The sequence below is a fragment of the Fringilla coelebs genome, assembly GCF_963513975.1.
Source record: "Fringilla coelebs genome assembly, chromosome: 5".
NCBI classification, from domain to species: domain Eukaryota; kingdom Metazoa; phylum Chordata; class Aves; order Passeriformes; family Fringillidae; genus Fringilla; species Fringilla coelebs.
In genome coordinates this window covers 53,829,486-53,842,977 of record NC_140033.1, presented here as the reverse complement: position 1 = coordinate 53,842,977, position 13,492 = coordinate 53,829,486, and the positions used below count along the sequence as shown (strand labels likewise).

Sequence of the window (13,492 nt, the reverse complement as noted above, 5' to 3'; positions counted from 1 at the left end):
AGCCTCCCTCACCTGCCATAAGCACACAAAACTGATGGTCAGTTATTCATATTTTTAACAAATACTTTGTTTTTTAAAATCAATCAATCATACAACATGTTGCATCTCAAACTATTAAATGCATCCCATACACTATGTTATGCAGTATTTTAGTATCAGCTGTCAGGACGAGTTAATTTGAACTTCCCTGAGGGGTCAGGAATAAACCAGTTTTCCCAGAGATCAGTGTGGACACTAGGGTAGTCCCAAGGTTTGTATCTCCCATTCCAGTGAAGTAATTTAGCTTCTTGAAGAAATTGCTCTGAGTAACGGACATCAGGACTCCAACCTGCATGGGTAGATTAAAAAAAAAAACAAAACTAAAATGCAAGTTTTGATAATGGAAGACACTGTAGAGTGAGCTAAATTCAGGTGACTTTTTTTCAGAAATCTGATTAGTATGCTTTTATGTTAATTTACAACTATTTGTATGATAGAGCAGCTTTTTTCAGCTTAATGCCTCTTAATGCTGCATCAGCAAAAAAATCTCAGCAAGTTTTATCTCTCAACACTTTTAACATCTTGGCATAGCTGGGATTAAAAAAAAGGAAAATCTATTCATTTTACCATACCAGCTAAGCCATTATGTTTTCCTAGGGTAATTCACCACTCCCAAGTGAAAGATAACTACATCCTCCAAAATGTTGACCACAAACACTGCCAGGCCTCCTCTTTTCTTCCACAGCACCTGACTTTTTTCAGTCTCTCACTATATTCAGATATCTCATATTCTTTCCATGTAAGTGACACATGAGGTAAACTCACCTAAGGTCTTGCACTGGAATCTCACAAACTCATCTTAGTTCCAACTTGCAAACAGTGAGAAATTAAACTTACCAAGATGCCTTATGTGCCACATAGGATTAATAAGGGAATATTTTCCACGAAATACAATCAGCATTGGGGAAGTTGCCACACCTCCCCCGAGGGTACTGCTATAGAGGTTTTCCCTGCAAAAGGGAAAATAAAAGAATATGTTCAAAACTTCAAGGAATCTTTAGTACAAAAGGCAGAACATTAAAAATAAGTATCTGGCAAGAAGGAAATACTCCTCCTCCTTTAAGCTAGCCTCAGGAAGGGAAGATCATTCAGTGGCTTCATCCCAGGCTAAGTTGGTCACTCAAAATGAGAACCACATGTCCTCAATGTCCTGGAGGATTAAGTGTGGTTTGTGATTGAACAGAAGACTAAAATTCCAAGTGGCCATTTCCTGGTACAGAATTGGTCAGCTTTAAACAGACAGAAATGCTGGAACATGAGTTACTTCACTTAACAAGATGTCAAAAAAAAGAATGCTCGGAGTTAAAAAAAACCTGTAAGAGCTTTTAAATTGAAAGTAAAACTGTAAAACAAATATTAAAAGTGTGAAGCTAGATTCCTACACATACTGTACATTTCTTTGCATCCACTTTTCCAACTGCTTTGTAATCCGCTGATGTTTCCATTCAGTCATGTTACCAACAATTACTCCAGGATTAAAGGAGCAGGTGCTGGGGCTGATGCCAAGATCTCTGATGGCTTGCTTTCTGTAGTCCAGAAATCCCATGTATGTGTTCTAAGAAATAAAAAAAGTGTGTTCATCCCCTATGAATCTCTGTAAAGATACATGTAATGCACCTCACTCTCACTGAGAAGGAGACTAAATATGCTCTCCCAAAGATAAGTTTCTAGACGGTGGTTACCTGTCCTGAGTTCTGTATGACAAGGCTGTAAGGCAGGATACTTCCAGATATTAAATTACTTTTTCCACAGTATTGTACCATGGAAGTTTGATAAGGCTTTTCTCTTGCTATGTTTGTCTTTTGGTAGCCCACATTAAATCATGCAGCATCACAATCGTACCAGTACAAAAAGTCCTTAATTACCTGTACTATTACAAAGCTATCTATACCTACATATATAAAAATTTCACTTTGGGGAAAACACATAAAATCATCTTAACCCTTATGGGCAAACACATTCATTATTAGAATTCCAGAATGGCATCTTACCTGCATCCCTATGCTCCTAACCATTTCATGTGTAGAAGGCAGATCACAATCATCTGAAAAAGCTGCTGCATGTCCAGGAGCTAACTTAGTATCGTAGAGTTCCTGGATGTCACCTGATTACAGAAAGGTCACAAGCATGAGACAACACCTACTGCACTGCTGCTGAGCTGATAGGATAATATCTGCTCTCATATCTTATAAACACATCAGTTTTAAGGATAACCCCTATTAAATTTTGTTGTATGGTGTCCTAGGGTGACTTTATGATGCTTTTATCCTCAATCGTGTATTCTGTTTATGCTGGATATTCTATTCTGTGCCTTCAAAACTGGCTTTCAGAGCAAAGGTGGGAAGAAGCACAGAGTTTTTGTTATCAGCCTCACTCACTCCTCCACATTTGGCTGGACTGTTGATGTCTGGGCATGGACAGGGCAGAATGCTGCACTCCTCTTGCTTTTTAGTTAGTTAGTTAGCTAGCTGAGGCAGTCTGAGCTCTCTCTGGACTTTTTTTCTTTCCCTCTTGGAAACATTCGAACCTGCTCCAGACTGGGACCCAGGGAAACACCAAGAACAATTTCCAGCCTGCCAGGGCCCTCTCTGGGCAGCAGCCTTTCCCAGCGCTGGAGGGAATGATAACAGGCCAACCACCCACCAGAGAGACTTTCTGAATTTGTCATCTCTTCAGAGCAGTGAATGAATTTTGTAATCCGGTATTGTTCATATTGTGTGCTGGGGGATGCTTTGCCTGTTAAATAAACAGGTTCTTTCCAGTTCTCTCTGAAGAATCCTTCCTGAACCAGCTGGGGGGAGGGGCCATGTGGGTTTGCTTTCTGGGGGGCCCCCTTTGAAGGTTTTCTCCCAAATTTGCTCTAAACCAGGACATAAGGGACGCTTTTCAAATTTGCATTTGGATGCCTAAAGTCTATCTTTAGATGCTATCATTGGTATTCAATACATTCATCTTGTTCTCCGAAACCAGCTACAGCAGAAGCCAATAGGACTGTTAAAAAGCCTGGTTACAAACTTCTGCATTCATAGAGCTTGTCTATGGAGAGGGAGGGCACAGGCAATTTTTCTGAGCCTCTTCAAGTGCCCCAAAAGTTCCGCTTCAGCGTCTTGCACAGATGAGGTTTTTCCTGTTGTTATGGCATATTTATCTCCTAGGAAGATACCTGGATACCCAGCAATGACTGATTGAGATATGCCTGTCACTTGACCATCCCTGTTGGCTTCATGGCCCACCCAGCTCCTTCTTGGTGGAGGGAAACATTGTAATGCTTGGCACCTCACTCATCACCTGACTGTCAGGTACCCAAGATGTGCCAGGACAGTTTCAGGGCAGGTGGGAAGCAGAGCACTCCCACGGCAATAAAGTGAGCCTGCATCCCAACCCCTTACAGCTTCCACTTTTACTTTTGCTTTTATCTCTTTTGCTTTTTGTACTGGTGGTCTTCTGCCAGGTCAAACAGCTGTATCAGCTGCTTCTGCAGCTGCGCAACTGCAGGTTACACCGGTAAGCGGAGCTGCCTGGGGACAGGAAAGGCCACCATGAGGCGTGATGTGAAACTGCACCTTTATCCTGCAGCTCCACAATTATCATCAGCTGATACCCCCAGGGAAAGAGAGAGAGCCCAGTCCTGGTGAACACAGGTGCAGGGGGTGACGGGGGAGTGGCAGGCTCAGCTTGAGCTGCTCCTGAAATTGGAGTCTAAATGAAGACCTGGAACCTTTCAGAGAGTTAAATATTGCTGCTGCCCATTGATGACAGACAGAACAACAAAACAAATTTTTAAAAAAAAGCAGATATTGCCACTGGAAACACTCTTGTTGGAGAACTGTGATAGGAAGTCTATGGCAAATTAAAATGGGACAGAACAGATAAATTGACTTTTATAAAGCAGCAAATAGTGACCCCTTTAAGTGCAGGTTGTCTGAAATCTGCCTCTAGAGAGAGAAAACTATAAAAAGGTGCAGAAAAGCAGTGGAGAATTATACTTTTGTCATGTGTAAATTCACTGGTCTTAGTGTTCTTACAGCAAAGACTAGTAAAGGCCCAAAAGTTTATTGTAGTTGTACTCATTCCTTCCAAAGGAAATTTTGCTTAGTTGCCCACCAGGGTTAAAGCACAATACTCTGTTTAAAAAGTGCTTTAAAGTTACAAGAAAATATGATAAAACAAATATGAAGACAACAGCTCTACACAGAAAAAAACCTCAACAACTTGGAAACAGAACATAAAAAACTCACAAGAAATAAATCTTTGAAAAAAAAATTGGCTGGCAAAAGAGATGACTTGGATGATAAGAAAAATAATTTTTTTTCAGGATTTCAATGCCTTCTAAGTGCTTCCATTTGACTAGGAAGTCTGAAATCTTTGTGATTCTGCAAATTGCTTTACATTCTGAGCTGAAGATGCTTAAAACCATATTTTGAGTATTTGGAGCTTCCATCCACTTTTTTGACTAAGTTCCTCTTGCTCTCAAGAACAGCAATTGTGAGAATTTAAATACCAGAAGGAAATGCACGGCACACACTTAATAAGCATTGCAGCATCTGAGTGAAATCAATTGTATCTTTTAGTAATTGACCATAATAAATTAAAATGAAATGCACATACAATTTTGATCACAATTATTCAAAATATATGCAGATAAGTTCTTCCTCAAACTTTCATTTAAACAAACAGATTATTTGCAGTTTCCGTAAGTTCAACATTCCTAGCAGCTGCCTCAGTTTCTATCTCATATTTCCAAATGGCTGTAAAAGCTGCAATAACTTGGATTTTAATTCTGTTAGAAACTGCTTTTTAACAGCTTACCTTGAACAATGACATCATCATCCAAATATATTACTTTCTCATGCTTCTGGATAAGCAAAGGAAGATAAAACCGAATGAAGTTCAGCTATCAAAGAGAAAGAAAAGGTAAAGACTAAATGGTAGAGCTGTTTAATGCAGCAGTCTCAGGCTTCTGTCTCTATTATAAAGTCAGTTGGAATTTCTCTCTTTATTGAGCACTAATCAGTAACCATTTGCTTCTTCCCCCATAGCTTTACTGCTATCTCAAATCCAGTATTATTACTATTATTGCTGTTATTACTTATCCATATGGCCCTAACCATGCAACGCAAATACGTTGCTTCCTCACAGAATCCTTTACTCTGCAAGAGGCCTTTTGAGATCCTCTTGTTCAACCCCCCCTACTTGCAGCAGAGCCCACTCAGGCAGGCTAACAGGGACCACGCCCAGTTGGGTTCTAAATAAGTCACAGATGGAGACCCAACAGTCTCTCTGGGCAACACGAGACTTTTAAACTCATGCTTTAAAAAGCCATTTCTTTAGCTCAGAGGGAATTTCATGTTATTTGTGCCCATTGTCTCTTGTTGCTCCCCTCAATTATTTACACACATTGATAAGATCTTCCTGAATCTTGTCTTCTCCAGACTGAAACAGCCTCAACTCTCTCAGCCTCTCATATAAAAGATGCTTCAGCCTCTTTGTAGCCCACGTTAGACACACCCCAGTAAGCCCAAGTCTTTCTTATACTGGTGGGCTCAGAACTGGACATGGCACTTTCAGATGCAGCCTCAGCAGTGCAGAGCAGAGTGGAAGGAGCACCTTTCTGGACCTGCTGCCAATGCTCTTCTTAGTGCATTTTTACAGCATACATCACACCAAACATTTCAAAATGTAATAGTATCATCAATCCACTGTAAAAGAATGATTTGACTGGAGACACAAACATGGGAAAACTTCTACAACAGCAATGAAGAACAGAACAGAGGGAAAGGGGACTGAGAATGTAAGAACAACTATAAGAATTTTGATCATTTTACTCAGCCCCTGACTTCAGAGTGCTCGTAACCAGATGCTCAGTGAAATATAAAAATAGAGCAAGCATGCAGAACAGTTGCTTCGTGTATTCTAGCTTTCGACTATTTTCAGCTCAAGGGATTCTCTGATCTAGATGTGATCTAAATATGAACTTCAATCCTAACTGAATCCCTGTACATTTTTACATCCACAAGACCTTTCAGCAAAGAATGCTAGAGATGCAGTATGCATTGCATGAAAAGTGTGCAACATCTCTTGTTTATGCTGTCACTCTGACTAAATTTAATCTCATGATCACTGGCTCTTGCATTGGAAGAGACATATATGCACACCTCCTCCATGAAAAGGAACAGATCTAGGACATTTTTAAGCCCATAATAAGTACTAAAAACCTCAATAATTTGTTATGTGGTGTTCATTGACTCACAGGTTGCAGTAGCTCAGGACGTGATGCATCTTGTCTGATTTTTCCTTTTAGAACCATAGGATTGAATTCCACAACCTTAAATTTTATTTCTTTCAGTTTAGAATTTTCAATCCATTTTCTGTGATGGAAAGAAAAGAAGTGATGAAAAAAATATCAAATGCATGGCAAGTACTTCCAGCATGAAATTCACAGACACTTAGGAGAATAATAAGAGACCTTAAAAGCTCACTTGATCTATTCTATCCCAAGACAGAATCCCTTATGTCTACAGCTATTGCACACAGACCTTTATTAAACTTGTTCTTAAAATACAAAAAATCCCCCACAAAACCTCAATAAAACAAAGACCCCAAACCAGAGATTCCATATGTAGCCCAAATAACTAATCTTTCACCATCACTTTCAATAAACTATATTCTTCTAAGTTTTCTTGCTGTAATTAAAAATTATAATTTCTTACCCTATCTACAGTGCTTTTAAAGCTGAGGTTAGTCTTCACCCTTTCACAGCTTTATGTTCTTCCAGATGACTTCTACATCACCTCCTAATTATGTTTTCTTTAGACTAAACTAATTTTCTTTTCATATTTTTGTCAGATTTTTTTATCACCACCGTTTATTTTCTCTCTTGACACAAATTGTGGGCACAAAGGCTACAGAAGTGAAGTAGCCAGAGCTACTGCTAAGAAATGTTATAGTTTGCATTCACAACTTGGTTGTCTTTAAGACAATGTTTGCAAATTTGAATGCTGAAACATAATGAACTGAAACTTCATGAAATTACATTCATTGAAATGTCAGGATATAATTTCCTTTCATAAAATGAAAAATTAATGAAAGAAAATAAATAACAAATCAAGGAATGAAGTGAAATGAAGAGACATGAAATAGAATGAAATGAAGAAAGAAAACTATGTAATGAAGTGAAACAAGTGAAAAAGAATAGAATGAAATGAAGTGCATTGAAATGAGATGAAACCTCAAGAAATTATATTCATTGAAACCTTGAGATTTCATTTCCTTTCATGAAATGAGGAATTTTCATTTCAGGAAGGGGAATAAAATGAGACAATAAGGATTAAAGCAAAAAGCATGGAAAGGAAAGGAAAATATACTGCAGTGAATTTGAGAAGAAAATTCTAAAATTAAGTGAAAACAATGAAATTGAATGGAATGAAGCGCTGTGAAATGAACTGAAATTTAATGACATGAATATTCATTGAAATCCTGAGATTTCATTTCCTGCCATGAAATGAAGAATTCTCATTTCATGATAGGAAATGAAATGAGAAATTAAGGGATGAAGTGAAATGGAAAGAAAGGAAAGTCATCACAATACTTTTTGGGCTTCCTTTTGTAACTTTAATACATCATCAACAGAAATTAGCTTTCAACATCAAGTTTTTTCTACTCTGAAGGTGAAGACCCAGCACCAGAAGAGAGGTAAGTGCAGTGTCAACAAAGTGGGATTGTGACAAGCAATCCTTACCTCACTACAGATTCTTCTGCAGCCTAGCTACAAAAACCTAAGAACAGGCATGGCATGACGTGGTTATTTCACACCCTTTTGTATGAGTCAGGGCCTTGTGGAGGACAAAGTTGTCCTTTTTCCATCATGTACAGAATCCTGGGGGTTGCTTCCAATACCACTATATTTCCCTGAAGTCCTCTGAAGTCCAAAAGTGGTTATGCCTATGCTAGGGGGAACAACAACATGGCTCTAACTACAGCCCAAAACAAAGCAAGGCTGGTGTGTACCGAATGTGCGGAATGGTTGTCTTCAGCCCAATGATGTAGAATAAAACATTGGCCTCTGTGTTGCTGTAGATGCTGTTGATCGCTGCTACAGCTGCACCCATCCTGCCTGCAGCAGCGCAAATCACCACTGGGATCTCTTCCTCCATTTCCTCAGGGCTCTCCAAATCCACTACAAGAAACAAACCCATTTTTCAACAGATCTGGGTCACAAAAATTAGTAAGTACTACCATAGGCAGTGGAATCATTCTATCACCTCTCCATTTTTCCTTACCACATCCTACACACATTCCTATCTCGCAAGGCCCACAGCTTGAGCTGTTGATAATCCAGAACCACTTGCAGGTTGACTGGACTGTTGGATGCCTCCAAATAGAATAAATAAGAGAGTTCTCAGAATCTTCTACTCAGCAGGGGCAAAATTTAGCCTGTCCTTCAGGTAGCTGCTTATTCATATGAAATCTGGAGAGGTTTGAATACTTCTAGAGTATGAGACTTCTACTTCTCAGTTATATTTAGTGCAAATTGAACAATAGTTTCCAAAATTATCAAAGGAAGGAGGTAAGTCAAAGAGATAGTGCAATTGCATGAGCTCCACTTCTTTGGCAAGCTGGCTTGAAAGGAAGAGTGCAAAAATTTATACCAGCAGGAAGTTGCTAATGATATAAAGGAAAAAACGCTAAACTACACTGAATCAGGTCACATTCCTGCTAAAGATTGATATCCCTGACTAGCACTGATTAACTTACAGAACTTAAACAGATATAACTGTACTGGTTAAAATATAACAATTACAGTCATAACAACCCCAACAAAAATATATTGAAAATAAATTATTTATATCAAGATAGAGTTTGTTTACCTTGGCAGCAGTTACTACATTTAATACTAGTCCAACCTTATTAACCTAGCAGGTTTCTGTCACTATAAAAATTTCAGCTAAAACTTCTGCTGTAAACATGAAGATTTGATGGTCTATATGAAATGAATAATCAAGCCAAGAACATTCCCAAGGAGGCAGGTCACGAACAAAGTTTATTACCACTTGACAACTCCAATCTGTTCCGCTCAAGTAAGGATATACTTCAGCATCCATCTACATCAGTGACATCTGGATAAAAACTTAATCAGAATTACAACTCTTAGTCATCACTATCAATCTCCTATAATTTTATTCAAGTAATTTAGAAGCAAAGTGCTTTCCATCCCAGACTATATGCAACCGTGTGAGCAGCTCATCTACTGCAGGACATTCAGTAAGGTGAAAAGTGCTGTTCAAGTTAAGACATGAGGAATACAAAACAGGAACATAAATGAAACTTAAATGAGAATCACTTACCTGTTTCATTTCTTAATGCCAAGGGCACTTGGTGAACTTTGCTATACAGAATAGCGCACACAGTTAAGACAAGAAGTAACAGTAAGATCTGGTTAACTGAAACAAGAGGGAGAATGTGTTAACAATCAAAATAACAGCTAATTCTAAAGTACCTGACTAAGAAAAAAAATCCAATTTACAACCAGTACAGGTGATAGAAGAATTTGATCACCTGTATCTGTTGTGTTTTTCTTATGTTATTTGGTCAAGCTAAAAACTTTCCATTAGAAACACAACAATAATTCTCCCTTATTAAAATAATCCCCAATGATCTGATTTTCATGGTTAATTTGCTCACTAAATCCCAATAAGAGTCCCAATATATTTGGGTTATCCATACTAGGAAATTCATGTATTTCTGAATTTAACCAGGAGCTTAGAACGTTTTTTTTTCCTGGCTAGTCTGTTGTCTGTTTACACTCACTTAATGAGTTAATTATTTTTATGTAGTCCTTCCATTCTATTATGCTTCCCTGATGAAACTTCAGACACAGGAGAATTTTTTTATCTATTTTGACGTTCAGATCCTGAAGGTGTATCTGAGCAAAACCCTAAAAATTCTAGAAAAACAAACGCACCATGCTAGTGAAACCAGGAATGTTTCAAAATATTTGAAAATACTTATTTTGACAGGGTAATTTAAATCAGTAAAATCAAAGCAAGGCAAAGACTTGATTGTATATTCTGATTTATAGTTCCTAGAAGACTGTCTTATACAAATTTAAGTCATTCAACACATACCAGACACATGTGGGTGTTGGGACAGTTCACCAAGCACAATAGGGAAGAAATACATTGCCCTCATCCACATGGCTGTTCTTTGTTTCAGACTATTTTGTTACCTTTGTACCATCATAAAATGTATTTAAGGTGTTCAAAAGAGCAAAGGGAACAGAGTTGTCATCTATTTCAATCAAAATGGCCAATGGGCCACAACTGGGCACAAGACTAAATTGGAATTGGTAAACCAAACCTGCACTAATTTAAACCAGCTGAGGAAAAAGCCCACTGACTTCTGAGAAATTTCAGGCACATAAATAAATGCAGAAGTTCATTTTCAGTCACTGACGCTTACAGCTGATGAGAACCCCAAAATTCTTGGGGCCACACCTCAATATTGAGCATGAACAGCATTAATGTGCAGAGCTCTGTAAAATTCAGCTTCAGTGCCCTGGACACAATTCACATGAAAATAGCAACTACTGGAGTATTGGGGGGAAATTTCACAATCTCCAGCCTCATGAAATAAAACAGTGAGTAATTTTAAATTAATGTGAATTATGGTGATACTTATCTGACACAGTTAACAGGAAAAGACTTATCTGCATACTTAAAGTTAAGCATAATTTAGCAATACCAGAACCATAAATTTGTATGCAACTCTGAAAACAGTTGCATGAGAAATTGGATTTGACATTTCTGTCCTCTTTTAAAAAACACATCATTCAAATGTTTTTAATCTCTCTTACCTTTCTTTAAAAGAGCCATGTGTCCTGTTGGATGAGAACTGTGCTCTGTGGTAAACTAAAATAAAAAATAATTAAAAGAAAAAAAAATAAAAGAGAGAAATATCATTAATGCCAGAAGAAAATTCTTGTTAATCATATAAAGGTCTAGGTTTTGGATTATCAAATTTTACTGGGGAACTGGTGAAAGTAAAACTGCAATTACCTGTAAATACCTTTTTGTTTTTGAACAAATACTATTTTTATGGGTTTGAAATATTTTTATTAATAATTTAGCAACTAATTTATGAAACTAATAGTTTCATAAATCCCATCTGATCATCTACATCAGTAGGTGATTTTTAGTACATTTTAAGATACTGTGCAAAGAAGTATTAAAACATCCACTAATGCAATTTATAAAAATATTTATCTCTGATTTCCCCTCCAACACAGTAACTACAGCAAATACTAATGTCTTGCTGGAGTGTGCATTCCTAAACATATGGGACTCTTATACCAGGGCAGTGTCTTCTAGACCCTCAAAAAATTTCAGAGCAATAGTGCAAATATTTTCTTTCAGACGTATTCTTCCAGTGGGTGTGGTGGGCTTGTATTTACGCACATTTTTTGTGATGCAGAAGAAAAGGAGGTAGCCTTCCCTAAAACTGTGCTTCTAGTCCAGGCCTGAGAGCAGCCATGTCTGAGAAGACAGAACATAATCCCTAAAGTACAGGATTATGAGAAATACAACATTCGTTTGAATTCTGGACCCAAAACTACTGTTTATGAAAGAAAACACAAGGCACATAACCAAAACAACAACAACCAACAGCAAGAATTCTTGAAATCTGAGTCACAAAACCGACCACTTCCCATTGGTTAGTGCTCAACTTGAGGCGGAATACTAAATTAATATTTACTTTGACCAACAAGTTAAATGACAACAACAGTAACAACAACAAAAAAATATATGAAATTTAAGACGTGGCATTGTTTACAAACCACTTGTATTCAAATGTATTTAAGTCAGGTAATGGCTAAATCGCAGTGAGAAAGGAGTACTCTGGACGTTCTTCCACATCTGCAGTACTTATCTACATTCCAGGAGACCACTCTCTTCATATGGCATTAATTTACAGAGAGGAAATCAAGCTTCTCTGTCAGAAAAAAACACAGCTGAAAAAGCCTTTCTCTCATTCATTACACAGACATATTACTTTCTTTTACACTTAAAAACTTTGCTCATTTAGGTAAGCAGACAGACAACAGAATCTACTACATTCTTGGATTAATTTCCTAACCCCACTATAGCTGATCACAATCTTCCCCTGATTTCCACAGAGGTGCCTACTATCTTTGAATTAGCATTTGTAATAATAGCCACAAACAATCCTGATGATCACTGCAAGATGAAAGCCACAGCTTCATGTTATGTCCAGAAACTATGAAATCCACATAAACTGAACCATGTTTTAAACTTTAAAATCCAAAGACAGACTCTCACACAAGTCTGACTTCTACAGCTACAGCATTTCTAAGCCCCTGAAACACCAATTGATCACCTACTGATTTCTAAGGAAAAGAGGTATATTTGTTCCCCTGCAAATATTTACTCATTTACTGTAGACATTATTTCCTGGAACCCGGCAGTTCCTAACTCAGCTGCCAAATCCTGTAACGAAACAAGGGGCTGCAGAAGGGAAAGCTCAAAAACAGTGACATTACTGCTCAGATATTTCCTGCTTAATTAGTCTTTTTACCTCTTCAAAGCAGCACAGTATTTCGGACTCTTCTCTCCTGAAGTGCTGTGGAGTTATTTACTTGGATCTTAGATAGCCCACAGCTGTAAGCACTCTTGCCAAAGCGTCCTCGACCACCATCCTCCTTTGAAGTCACCCACACAAGGGCCTTACAGGGCTCAGTAACAGTTTTATGATTCAATTCTTTTTTCAAACTCTTCAAAGTTTACTTTGGAGTTGTGCTGGTTTTCTTTCCTTTCTCTGCTGCTGAGGAATAGTGCAGAGTCCAGACGCTGCGCTGGAGGAATGAGAGCACATAAACCACTTCCAGATGTGCAGAGTGATGATACAGACCCAGATCTGGCAAACTTGCCTCAGAGCTTCAGCTAGCAGATTGCAAACAAATCCCATAAGACAAAAAGTCTTAAAGGGGTGGGGGAAAGAGAAGGAAACAAAACCTTCCAGAAGTTACTTCCAAAATCTAGCTGCAAGTTATGTTTTTAGTCATTATTTATGGTAAATGTGAAAACGCAACTAGCGTGCAAGAGCCAGACTACAACATGCCAAAGTTTCTGTTAAGAAAGCCAAAGTTTTTCCAGTGTCTGTTGGCAGAGTTCTTGAGAGTCAAAACCTAAGGGAAACTTGCAAGAGTCAACTCTGAGCATGCATTTTGACTTGAATCATCTTATTTCCTAATCTTTGAGCATTTAATCCACAGGTTTGATTCAGATTCAAAAGGATCTTGGATCAAGGTAACCAGCACATGGTGATACCCTGCCTCCTAAGCTCTCCTGGAATGCTTCTGCAGTTTTCTTTCTACAGCACTTCTTTTATTTGAATTCTGTCCCTCTCTTCTAGGAATGAACTTTATAAAGTATAAACC

General features: G+C 38.0%; 1 protein-coding gene across 2 annotated transcripts; it reads right to left on the bottom strand.

Moving 5' to 3' along the window:
• Window positions 1-34: 34 nt before the first annotated feature.
• On the bottom strand, window positions 35-12,755 carry GLT8D2 (glycosyltransferase 8 domain containing 2). Of its 2 annotated transcripts, XM_084206002.1 has the most exons (11): window positions 12,631-12,711; window positions 11,493-11,570; window positions 10,892-10,946; window positions 9,384-9,479; window positions 8,047-8,215; window positions 6,290-6,407; window positions 4,849-4,933; window positions 2,031-2,143; window positions 1,428-1,594; window positions 877-989; window positions 35-328 (listed from the first exon to the last, which is right to left on the bottom strand). In XM_084206002.1, exons 3-11 carry the CDS (start codon window positions 10,908-10,910, stop codon window positions 156-158), a joined length of 1,053 nt encoding a protein of 350 aa, XP_084062128.1. In that variant the 5' UTR covers window positions 10,911-10,946; window positions 11,493-11,570; window positions 12,631-12,711; the 3' UTR covers window positions 35-155. The 2 variants fall into 2 exon arrangements, with proteins under 2 accessions (XP_084062128.1, XP_084062127.1); XM_084206001.1 differs by lacking the exon at window positions 11,493-11,570 and having other exon boundaries at window positions 12,631-12,755.
• Between the last annotated feature and the right edge of the window lie 737 nt (window positions 12,756-13,492).